This window comes from Oxyura jamaicensis, chromosome 3 (assembly GCF_011077185.1).
Source record: "Oxyura jamaicensis isolate SHBP4307 breed ruddy duck chromosome 3, BPBGC_Ojam_1.0, whole genome shotgun sequence".
Lineage (NCBI taxonomy): Eukaryota > Metazoa > Chordata > Aves > Anseriformes > Anatidae > Oxyura > Oxyura jamaicensis.
The window spans coordinates 36,138,786-36,151,718 of record NC_048895.1 but is presented as its reverse complement, the minus strand read 5'-3'; the positions used below and the strand labels follow the sequence as shown (position 1 = coordinate 36,151,718).

Here is a 12,933-nt window from a genome sequence, read left to right as displayed (position 1 = left end):
GCACACAATATACTGCAGACACAGGGTAGACTTGAGAAGGTCAAAGCTCACTGCATTTTTCTCACTAGCAACTTTCCTTTCTACCACCTCTGCTATGAATTGCAAGTTCTGTTTGCTAAGGACCCAGAGATTTTTCACTTCTAACATTATTAGCACACCTTGAAGGTTATGGATACAGAGAGTTGCACCACGCTTTTTAAAAAAGACAGGTTAAGGATTGGTTTTTATTTTATTATATTTTTGAAAGAAGACTTTGTTCTACTGCTATCAATTATTCTCAGCAAAACTATATAATTTTCTATTATTTATTTTTCTCCCTGTGTTGGTACTGATTTTCTTCCAAACATATACTCCAAAGTAGTGCAATTCCTCTAAGTGCAATCTAACATAGACTCATAAACTAATTTAAGGGAAAGTGACAAAAAAAAAGTAACTCAAAATGTATTTCTGAACCTCGAGGTGAACCCAAATTATCATTACTTTCCAAAGGTACTGGAAAAATCTCTGACCTGATCTGCTGGAAGCAAGTAGCAAGCCTGCCAGCATTACTGATAATGTTGTGGTCTGCCTCTTTCTGACTTTAGCATCTTTATCTTGGCAAGCTGATAACATCTGGAAAAAAACGAAAGCATAAGCCAACCAAAAAAAATTGGACAGATATTATTCTAGAGGGACAAAACGTCCATGCATATATACTTCCAAGTACTTTGAGTTCAAGCTAAAAAAATAAGACTACATTGAAATGAAAAGAGTGTTTAGCCAATGTGCCTTCCTCCCTGGTGATCTTGCTTCCTACTGCACTTTCAAAATCTTTCTGCAGTCACAGGCCAACCTGCTCTGCGGAAAATAGGCTGCAGTGGGAACATTGAGAGAAAATCTGCCAGCAACAATCGCCCCTGCAGCATTAGCAGCCCTGGTGGTGGTGGTGGGAGATGCAAGTCTCCAAGGGAAACCACACTGTAAATGACTGGAACCAACCAGACAACTTGACCGTACCTTTGACCAAACTGAAAGAAATGCAAGTTTTGTATCAACAGAAATGAATGTAAAGCATGACTTATGTGCCTGTACTAGGGAATCTCTGCAGAAGAGCCCAGAGAAGCAGGCAGGCAAGGCAGGCAACGTGGCGATGCTCTCAGGACCCTGACATGAGTGTAGGTGGCTCCTTTAGCTTGCTGTAATGTCACCTTTCTCATCCGAAGCCAGGTAACTCTGACTCTCCCCTAGCACCCGTCTTTCCCTGTTGTTGCGCTTGCACAGTTGTGTCCTTGAACCAGAAGGCAGTGCTGCCGTTCATACCTACAGCTGTGTCTGCATGCATGAGGGCTGGTGGGCATCTCCCAGCATGTGCTGCATAAACTGATGCACGATCTCATCTCACACTCTGAAGTCCTTTCCATTTGCAAATCTTCCTATTTGATATGTAATCATAAGATAAAACAAGTATCATCTTTATGCAAAACCAGATGTCAAATACAGATGTGTCCCTTTAAAACCAGAAAATAGCTCTTGAAGACTGAGTACCTCTCACATTTTCTGACTGTCCATCAATGATGCCATTGCTTTGTCAGAAATCCCAATAAATGCAAAGGTCTGACCTTTTCCCCAGATAATTTCCTTTTCATAACAGCAAGAAGACCCAACCAAGCAGTGAATTTCGGTGGGGATTATTGCACTTCTTGGGTGGCTGATACGGCGTGGCCTCTGGCCTGAAGCCATGCCTCATACTCCAGAAAGTCTCTGCATTTCATAGGTTATTGCTTGCATATTACTGCCAGGCAAGTGAACGCTCCATACGGTGGAACAAATTCAAACGCCTTGAAAGGAGATATCTTCCTCAGCGCTGGCACTCTTGTGCTGGGGCTGTAAATTATGCCCAGAGTGTTCATTTTCTTTGTAAATGTGCTCCCATCTCATAATAATTAATGGTGTCAAGTTACCGGTGTGAAAAAAGCCTGACTTTACAACAACTATGGATTAATGAAATAACAGTCATGGCTGGAGTAGCAGCAATAAATTGTTAGAGAGGAGCGACACACCTGAAGCGATACTTTCAGAGGCCTTAAATTATTTAGGTTTCAACGTTCCTCATAAATATTTGGCTGTTGTTAACATTTGTTTCTGTGTTAAAAGTGGAAGTTGGCAGCTTTGGCAATAACAACCCTCTTGCTGAGGAGTGTGGGGAAATGGAGTGCACGCTTTCCAAGAAAGGCTTCTCTTCCCCAAGGACGATCTCCTAGCTCAGCACATCTCTGTAGGTCAGAGCCCCACCACACAGCCATGTCCTAACACCCCCGCCTGCTTGGTGGGAGGGAGAGGAGGGGGGGTATGGAAAAGAGGGAAGAAGGAACATGGTTGGCCTGGCAATCATGAAACTGAATTTGCTCAGAAAAACTGTTAGCCGCTGTGTTGCACCGCTCACTTGCCAGAGCCCCAGGCTCCAGCCTGTTGCCTGCCCTGAGTGGGGAGGAGGTGAACATAACTGGCTGCAGTCACCAGTGTGAGCATTTCCCTGGCTGGAAAGGAACTCCTAGCTAGTGTTGGCTACAGGATTAAGTAGCGCAAAGCTCTATGCTCTGGAGTCTGAAATACTCTTTGGGAGACTGGAAGTAGTACGTCCAAACACTGCAGGCCCAGAAATGTCAAAAAACCACAGCACCATCTTGCTGGGTACCCACTCAGTGCACTTTGCTGTGCGAAAGCAAAGCTGATGCCTCACTTCTGTTTCGGTTCCTTACTGAGGGGGTAGGTGCTGGAGGCCCAGAGGTACCTCTTGGTGCTAGCAGAAGGTTTGACTTCAGCCCTAAAGTGATTTAAGGGGGCTTCCACAGCCTAGTTGCCCTATAAACCAGGTTATTCTAATCGTTTCTCGAATGCTTTCTTAAATTGAGACACCTAGTGGCAAGTATAATTTCACCTCTAAAAATCCAAGAGGATTTAAACATGGTCCTGTTGACAGCATTCCTGTATCTCTTTTGGCTTTTTAATAACTAAGTAGTTTCTCCAACTTTACTTTCATAAGAAGGAAAAAAAAAAAAAAAAGGAAAAGAAAAGAAACAAAGCTGGAATTCCTTTTATCTGGACAGATTATCAGCAGGCCTGTCACTGAACTTCTAAGCCATATTACTTTTTGCACTGCCCCTGTTACCCAACCTATGATTTTGAGGAAGCTTCACAAAAAATTGCACCTGCAGACAGACGCTTGAGCTCATAGGTCCAAATCTCTCTTTTGAATGCTGCTATGGAGTGAGAACTCGTTGAAGTGGTCAAAATGGTGAGATAGCTGGGTAAACAATTTCTGCATAGATACGTATTTCATTAAATTTTGTGTTCCATCCATTTTGATATCCAATATTATAACATACAACCCAAATAACATAACATATAACCCAGAAGTTAAAATGCAAGGGAAGACAATCTCATTTAGAATACTGGAAGTCTTTTATTTAATGTCAAATAGTATTGGATCAGGCTTTTGGGAAACACACCAAATGGTAAGTCAAAGGGAGGAATATGCTCTCTCTACATAGAATATTTCTGAGACTAGATCTTCAATTGCTGGCATAAACTGGCACAAAAAAATTGTCTGCTGATGCCAATGGAATTATATTATATTGTAACAAATTAAGACTGTATGCATTTCCCAGCATTTATTATCAATTAAATTAGGTGTTGTAAATTGATAATCAAGTATTATCATCTAAATTAGGTGTTTGTTAGGAAAAAATATCCAAAGGGCATTCTGATAAACAGACATAAAACAGGTGGTGAGACTTTGTGATTGTTTCAGAGATAACGGGACAGATACAGAAATCAATACCTAAAACACATGGGAGAAGCTGGGTCAAATATCATTGAGTTAGAATTCAAGTCTCAATTCTTCCTACAGTCAGTGGTATTTGGACTGGAGATTCTGGTTATTAAATAAAAATGAATAAAATTGTTCCTTGCTGTAAGTTTGTATTTTTATCACCAGCATCTATTAAGATCAAATACTAAGACTTACCCACTACCATTTTGCCTTGTAGAAATGAAGAACTTTATGAAAATAGCACATATTCCTCCAACCATTAACTCAATTCAGAAGATCATACAGCAAAACCAACAAATTTCTGTAATAAAAGTAGGGCTTGATGTAAAGACACCAAAATCACTGAGAAGCTTCCTAATGTAATAATAATAATAATAAAAAAAAAATAAAATATTTCCTTTCTCCTTGAATATTTTGTTTTCCAGACTGGAGAATTTCTTCAGTGTATTCTCATCATGGCCTCGCACTGCTCCTTTAAGTCCATCAAGGTTTGCATCAGGCTGTGATCTGTCCCATGGGTCACCTTCATAATATTATAGGCCTGGAGAAGAGAGCAGAAAGGGACACATTAGTCATTGTGCAGGACATCTGAAAGGGTTGGTAACTGCAGCGGGGCATGGATTTCAGTGCCAACTCTCAAGCTGGGGGCTTTAATGCATGGCATAGTCGAAATCAGAGTGAAGTATCCCAAAGCATGTAACAATTTGTCTCTGACAAAGGAGGAGGAACTGACACATTATTCTTAGATGTTAAAACATTAAAGTCCCCTAATGTGTTGCACAGGGGGATGTTTGGCATAATAGAGGGAGATGCTTTTGCACTGAGGCATGAAGGCAATTTTAAGATTGATCAACTACGACACCCAAGATTTCGATACATTATTTAACAGATGACTATGAATTTTATGCTGTTAATAGCCTCAAAGTCCTTGAAATATAAATGGATTAATGCTTAACAAATAGAATTAAGTGCTCTGACTATATAAGGAGAAACTATACATAGCATCAAACAAATATGTAAATTAATAGCTTCACTCAAAAAAGGCATGTGTGAGGAATGGTTCTTTGCTGCATTTCACAAAGATTATTTTCTCTCTGTGTTGGTCATCTTACATTGCTAGCCCAATTTACACTTGCTCACATTGCCTGTTGTATTGCCGATTCCCTGACACAGATATGCCTGACAAACTCCTTGCCCAGCTCATGTTTCCATCACCATTTCTCATGCGACATTTCGGCTTCTTCATTCTATTAAATTCTTCATGGAAGAAGGGAAGTACCAGATGGAAACAGACTCAGCACTTCTAAGGAAAGAACAAGGGAGCTCCAACTGCACCAATAGAAGAAAAGACATCAGAGATTTTTCTTCAACCCAAACTGAGGAATCATCAAAAACTAAATGCAGCCTGTGTTTGAATAAGTTCCTGGTCCAGCTGGCTTATAAAATTCAGCTAAATCAGCTTTAGATTGCAGAAAAATGATCTTTTTGGAAACATGTCAAGGAAGGGACCTCATCTAAATTAGAAGATAAAAGTGAATTTAAAGATTCTTTGGTAGAATGAATGAAATTCTACTTCCAACTTCTAGAAACAGGCAAGCATATGGAAATTCTGGCATAATTTATTTTTGCTTCCAATTAGCTAACTTTTTAGAATAAGAGGAAGGAAGCAAAAGACTGAAAGAACAAGTTGAAATAGCAGTCAAAACAAATCAGAGTAAGCAAGGAACTCTACAACGAGTCAGAGAGGTTCTGAGCTACCACAGTGCCCTCCTACTACTAAATGGTAAAATACTCAGTTACACAGAACAATGGAAATTCTTTCATTTCACTAGAAATGCCTAAGAAATGCGAAATAAAATCAGAAATCCTCATTTTCGCTTATTTCTATTTTAGGAGAAATACAAATCTGTTCATGTTTTTGCAAAATGTTTGCAAGTAAGTCATAATTATATTCCCTGAAAATACTCGCTAAGCTGTTCTTAGTCTTCTGTTTTTCCTAATTTAACATGAGAGGAAAATGTTGTGAAGAACAGATCATGGAAGTATTTCAACATAGTTGAACATGAAGTGTTAAGCTGTACAAGGGCTTTTTTAATATAAATAACTGAAGAGGTAGTGTACAAGGCAAGAATAAGAGCCAGTCCTTACTTGGCAGAGACAGTGGAGTGGAGAAAGATGAACACTGGCATGGTGTAAGAATCCCTGGATGGTGCAGAGTGGGATCCCACACATGTTGCTGTGCAGCATGGAGCAGCTGTGCTCAGGTTAAAGATGGTCAGGATGACTCCAGGGCAAAAGGGCGAGTGGGATTGGCCATAGATCCAAACACATTTGGTGTGTGGTATTTACATGATCTGGCCAAGAAAGCTGATTGATAAATAAATTCAGGAAAGACCTGTGTAAACAAGCTGTGCATTTAGTCTGGATCATAGTCCCAGGGCAGCTGACCTTGATCTTCGGCCCACCTTTAGGCCACAGGTCAGGCAAGTAGTGATGGTCCTCAATGCACTGATGTTACAGATGTCCATAAGGATGTATCCCTGCTAAAAGGCAAAATTCCTTAATATCATACCTAACCTTGAGATACCATTACCGTGGCTGACTTCTCTTTCACCTGCAACATTTCTTTTCCATTTCATTTCTGTCCTCGGTACAGCAGATAAATGCACCCAGTCTTTATCCTTTTGTCTCCTTCAGGGAGAAAATAATTCTCATGCAATGTTCTGTCTTACACACTGCACTACGAGTCAGAACCAGGCTGTACTGAAGGTAGAATAGCAATGACTTCCCTAATTCTCAGGTTACGCTGACATGAAGTTACAGAGCTATTTTTGTAAAGATCAGAGAAAAAACGGGGATAATTTCACCTCCAAAGCAATGATTTTTTAACTGATGATGTATAAGAATATGAAGGAATATGCCAACTCTCTGAGCCCCCAATGTTCCTTTAAATCTTACAGCTAACCAGCAGAGCTGAGGCGGATCAGAGTCTTGTGATGTGTGTGGTCCTCCTCTCAGACAAAAGAAGAAATCTAATTATGAAACACTACAGTAATTGCAAGACAGCAGCTCAGGCCACAGTGTCACCAACGGCACACTGTATCCCCGAAGAATATAAAACCCATTAGATCAGAGGCAAGGCAGTTGCTCCATGAATGCAAATGAAATGCAGCACAGCTCTTGGTGTCCCTCTTGCCTCGGTCCCCAGCAGCCATCGCTCAAGCAAGCCCATGGGCACAGGCTGCCACCACCACCACTGGGACTCGCTTCAAGGAGGCAAGGGTCAGAGACCAGGTCCAAGTCTTCCCCTCCACACCTGCCTGTCCAGGTTATGGGCAACCAAGAGGGGAGTCCGCAGTGCTGTGAAGGTAACAATGACTCCTGCCAAATATTTATGCTACTGAGTGTGCACAGGGACAAACCACAGACACTTGCCAGGGGATTCCCATGAGCTCCAGAGATGCGGACACGTCCTGGACTCCTGCGCGAGTGCTGCTTCCAGGCCAAGAAGCTTTACCCATCCCCAGACAGCCTGTTGCAACTGCTGTTACTGCCACTTTTTACAGTCATCCCAGCCTCTTTAAATTAGGTTTGTCAGACCGGGCTCCAGCTCCGGTGTTTTGCTGACAAAGGTTTTCCTGATCTATAATTCCATTTGTTCTCCCAGCATTACATTTTTTCATATATGTATGTATATAAATTTAAAAATAATAGGTTGGCTGTACAATAAACCAAAGGTTACCTTTAGGTTTTACTCCAGAAGTAGATTATTGCCTCTCTGTAATACTCCTATTTCCAAGACCTGGCAAATGAGATTCTGCAGGGGATAATATACTTTTAAAAGGTGATTTAATTTTAATGGGTAACACGGAGCCCCTCACATTATTTAAGGGGTGCAGGTGAGCGAGCTAAAACCAAAGGTGTACTGGGTCTGGCTGGGATGTTAACTTTCCCTGCAGCAGCCCATACAGTGCTGCGCTCTGCACCTGTAGCTAGAACAGCAGTGGTATCACACCAGTGTTGTGTCTGCTGCTGAGAAGTGCTGGCACAGCATCAGGACTCTCTCTGACCCTCCTAGGGGGTGGGCAAAAAGTGAGAAAGAAACATCAGCAGGGCAGCTGACCTAAACCAACCAAAGGGATATTCCATACCATATGATGTCACACTCAGCAATAAAAGGTGGAAAAAGGAAGAAGAGGGGAGGGGTGGGCTCTCGTTGCGAAAACGTCTGTCCTCCTCCCGAACACTGGCTACGTGCGTTGAGGCCCTGCTTCAAGGACGTGGTCAAGCATCGCTCATTTGTGGGAAGTAGAGAGTAATTTCTTTCCTCTGCACTTCCACATAGCCTTTACTTGTTTTGTTTAGTTATTCCCTTTCCCCCTCCCTTTTCCCCTTTCCCTTTTTTCCCTTTAGTTGAATTGTTTAATTAATAATAATATTTCCTTAATTATATATATATATATATATTTCCCCTTTTTAATTAAATTATCCTTATCTCAACCCGTGAGTTGTTCTTTCCTTTACTTCTTCCCCTCCTCATCTGAGGAGGGGGAGTGAGAGAGCGGTTGTGGTGTTCAACTGCCTAGCACGGTAAAACCACCACAAAAGGGTAGGGCAGTGTGGTCATGATTCACTTTCAGGTGATGCAGGGTGCAGAAATCCGGGCTGGGCTGCACGGCCCTGTGTGAAGATCTATGGGTCTGAACACACTGCACGGCTGCTGCAGAGCCACTGTCAATCCACAGCAGCTCTGAGGCTGTGCTTGATTAAACAGGATTTATATGAGTGAGGTGAATTTCACTCAGATCTCAATTTCTCTGCACCTTCCCCATCCTTCTCCTTAATGCCACGCTGAAATTAGTCTGACGAGAGCTCCAACAGGGTGCTATTCAGTGTCAGAGTGTATTAAGAAGAGTAATGAAGCAGAGAAGGCAATCGAGTTTCTGCTCTGAGCATGTGGCATGCTCTGTTGACACATCTAATCACAAAGGGCCAAACTGTGTTCTGATATAACTCCAGGACATTATCTGACTTATATTAGGAATCACATCCTTTACTTGCAACAAACTGGGAATTACACGGCTCTAATTTGCTCCTGTGTAGACAGCGATGAAGGAGTCAGCTTCAGATCCCATTAGAAGAAGCGCTGCATCCCACACATACAAGTTGGTGAAGTAGGAGAAGTAGGATGACAAGAAGCTTTTCTGTCTGCTTAACTGTGCTCCCAGGGAGTGGAGGGTGAGTCTCTCCCTGTCCTACACATATGGGTGAAAAGGTAGAGACTGAATGGGGAGTAGACAAAGCTGCAATAGGATTAGTTTGCAAATGGTTCTGCATCCCAGCTGCAAAGCAATTACTGCATCTTTTGGACCATTGATGTCTTGGAGGGCATGGTTAGAGATGCACAGAGGTATGGCATAGAACAGTAAACAGCATGTTGTTCTCCTTTTTAAGGGACAGAGGAGATAAATCTTAAGGAAAAAAATAATAATAAAAAAAAGGTTTCTGTGTTAGGTTTTGGTCTGTATTCAAAGAATAATACAGTAACAATCTGGCCTGCAATGGGCTACTGCAGTAAACACATAAAAAAACCCATCACAACTTCTACCCTCACCAATGAGCAGCATTCAGATGGCTCTAGGGGCATTAACTCCAGTTTCATTTAATGCAGCATCATATTAGAAATGCAATTAGAAGTACGCCTGTTGATGTGTTGCAGCAATATCAATGAGAACAGAAACTCCTCTGACTGAGGGCTCACTCCATTTGCTAAAAAGGAAGGTCCAAATATTTGGAAGTCATAAATATTACAGGGGAGATGGCAGAGCAGATTACCTGGCACATGACAGATATATGGCTTACTTCTGAATAATGAATGGGAAATAGAATTTATTACGCTCCCATCAACTTCTTAATGATCAGAATTGGCCACAATTTAAGTTAAATATATCAAGTGAAGATTTAAGTTACTAAGATTTGGTAAGACAGGCACTGTGTCAAATACTGATTTATTATTTAAAGAAGTGAAAGCGATCAGTTATTCACCTTGCATAAGTAATCAGATGCTAAAACCTAATAGATACGGGAGTTCAGAAATGCAAGTACAAAATAGCAAATTATCTGTAGAGTTGTGACTGCTATATAGTTGTGACTGCTATTTAAAAGGGATCTGGACAGGAGTAAAGAACACTTCTCCCCATCCCCAGCACAGTCTTCTATCCCCTTCTATCCCAAGCAGCTGTCCCTCTTTGCAACATAACTAGCTTTTCATACAATATGGACCTTAAACAAAGGGGACAAAACAGCCAGCTTCTGCACTGGAGAGGACTGTGCAGGAACAAATTCAACACCCCTGCTTAATTAGTGCTAAGATAATATACGGTGTAAATGGAGAAGCAGAGAATCGTATATTGATAGGAAATTGCAGGCCCGTGTAATTGCAGCTATTTTGTTCTCAACTCTGTGAATGGGGCATAAGCCATCAATTTCTGGCATCTAATTTCAGACATTCAAGTGGAAAAGAAGAGAGGAAAAAGTGCTGGGAACTTACCCAACGTTGTGTGAGAAGTTCTTCCGTCCCTCTGTCCTGCAATTTCCCCATTTGGAAAATGGAGATGACAGGATTTAAGAATATATGCACTGCAGACATGTGAAATACCCTGGCCTGACGACAACACAAGCTGTGCAAGGCCTGAAGTGACAGTACTGTGACAAGTTCCTTGCAGAGGGTCAACTGCAGATGGCTTTCTGCAGCACTGAGCAAAGGCGGAGAGGAGACTGCATCAGGCACTGGAGGTGGGCAGGGAGACAAGTGGGGGAACCTCACAGAGCTTGTGGTATCAAGCCACAAACTGGCTTCAGGCCAGCTTCAACGATGGACAATCTATAATACAAGTGAATGAGCCTGAGACCTTTCTGAAGGGGACTTGAGGCAGAACATCTTCCAGGGGGAGAAAAATATCCCAGCAGTGGTTTAGGATTTGCGATGTAAAGCAAGCGAGAGCCTATGTCCTGAAGACATTGCTCACGGAAGGGGATCCTTCAGCATATTTAAGATTGTAGTCCCAAGCTAGATAGTAAAGGCAATATAACAGCAGGACAAATAAGAGCCTGGGGTAGGAGGAAATGAATATAAAACTCATTAAACCTGAACAATAAGTTCAGGTACAACAGGGACAGCTTAAAACTGAAAAGTAACCAGCAAAGCACCAGCTGCAAAAACAGATTGAATGGAAAGATGGTGAGTGACACAGAAACAGGAGGGATCAAGAAGCATGCCTGTTGATTGCGTAGCTCACAATAAAATACAAGCATTAAAAGGCAAAGTTCTGCCATCCAAAATCACAGATACCTAAGGAGATACTATAAGGAGGTTAGAAACTGCAACTCTGCACCTGTTTTTGTACTTTTAATGCTCCCAGATTCACTGTGCTGTGGTAATAAGGAGAGTAGAAGGCACTGAGATAGTTTTATCTCTTCAGATCTAACAGCAATTTTTCATTCAGGCACTTCTGAGCTATCAAACTGTAATTAGCATTGACTGATGCTGAAGGAAGGCAGTGCCTGAAACTCTGTGCAACAGTGACCCATCATCACATTCAGCTGCAGCCTGGGGAAACAGCACCGACGACGGAAAAGGTGGTGAGGAATATGCAAAGGCATAAGGTACAGTCAGAGGAGAAGGGGAGGGAATATGTGGTTGGTCTGGGGCTAGCAAGGGCTGTGGGAGGACGTAGCATTTCACAATACTGACCTGTTTCAAGGTCTCCAGTGCTTGAGGAAACATGTCTTGACTGTACTGCAGTTTGCCCACTCGCATCAGCTGGACAGCCCTCAGCGGATGGAAGCCGGGGTAATACAGTCTGCAGAGAAAAGGAGGAAAATGTGTCACTGTGTCAGCTCTCACCTTCACAGTCACTGCCTCTGTGGAGAGCTATTAGGGTGGGACTGCAGAGTCATTGAGAATGTTAATAAGGTACTCAGAGAAAATTAGCTACACTACTGAGAAGCATGAAATACTGAGGGGAATTAGCAAATTATTACCCTCCATCTCAAAGGAATGCCTTTAACATTATCCTGTTAGAAAGTGACGGGAGTGGGATTATTTCATTTGCTACTGTTGGATAACACAATAGAATTTACTGTACTTAGTGTTGCAAACAGAGGTCGTTCACAATCCCAGGTCCCTGAAGAGCTATAATTTTAAAGGGAAGCTTCAGTAGGAAACTACCTCTTGGATCCTCCAGGATGAAGGAGAGGGGCAGCACAGAAAGCAGGTACATACATCAAGGCCACCATTTCTGAGGGTTTGCTAGCTGCTCCCCGGTGCGGAAAAGAACTGGTAATGCATGTTCAAGGAAATATCTCAGACTGGGCTCGTGCATCTATACAAGGTATCTGCTAGTGTGAGGAAAAACTCCTCACTCCATTTCACAGAAGCAGTTTTCCATCAGTCTTACTAGAGTTACTTCAGAAACACATATGTAAAGATGGAAACATAACTATGTTTTTTTTTTTTTCCCTAGGAAGTAGATGGAGGGTGACATCATCATTAATTTCCTTCAAGATGGTCATGAAATGTCATAAATCTCAAATGAAGATGTATAAATGTCATGGAAAATGTTTTCACACCCAATGTCCCCTTTTTCTGCTGATCCCCCAGTTTCAGTGAAGACGTACAGAAACACATGGGAAGCATGCCTGGCTTGCTTGTCTCTCAAGTCTGTTATCCATCCAGGTCTCTCACAAAGCAACAGAAACCAACTCCTTAATGTGAAGAATCCATCCTGAATTGCCATGATCACCACCTATTCATACTACAAAACTACAAGACGTGCAGTGGCATTCTCAAACCTGTTATGGGTTGCAATCCAAAAAGGCTGAGAGCCAGTAGCCTAGAGAGAAGAAAAATGATAGTCCTTGTCTCAGTCCAAACTGACCACTTAGGAACTTTAAAGATCCAGTTAAACAAACACTGGTAAAATATCAGTAGATTATTATTATTATTATTATCATTTTCTGATTATTATATTAGTTAACATGGTGCTATCTGCTCGTAGTTAAGCAAGGAGGAAATACAACTAAGTCAGAGATTTTGTTGTGAATTAGTGAATAGTCATATA

General features: G+C 41.8%; 1 protein-coding gene across 5 annotated transcripts in view; it reads right to left on the bottom strand.

Annotated features, from left to right (window-relative positions):
- Positions 1–3,419: 3,419 nt before the first annotated feature.
- SMYD3 (SET and MYND domain containing 3) overlaps positions 3,420–12,933 on the bottom strand; it is a 372,579-nt gene continuing 363,065 nt past the window's right edge. For all 5 annotated transcript variants that reach the window (XM_035321618.1, XM_035321623.1, XM_035321621.1 and 2 more), the window contains 2 exons: positions 11,565–11,673; positions 3,420–4,352 (listed from right to left, as the gene is read on the bottom strand). In XM_035321618.1, the coding sequence (XP_035177509.1) occupies positions 4,251–4,352; positions 11,565–11,673 (211 nt within the window). In that variant the 3' untranslated portion in view covers positions 3,420–4,250. The remainder of the gene's footprint in view (positions 4,353–11,564; positions 11,674–12,933) is intronic.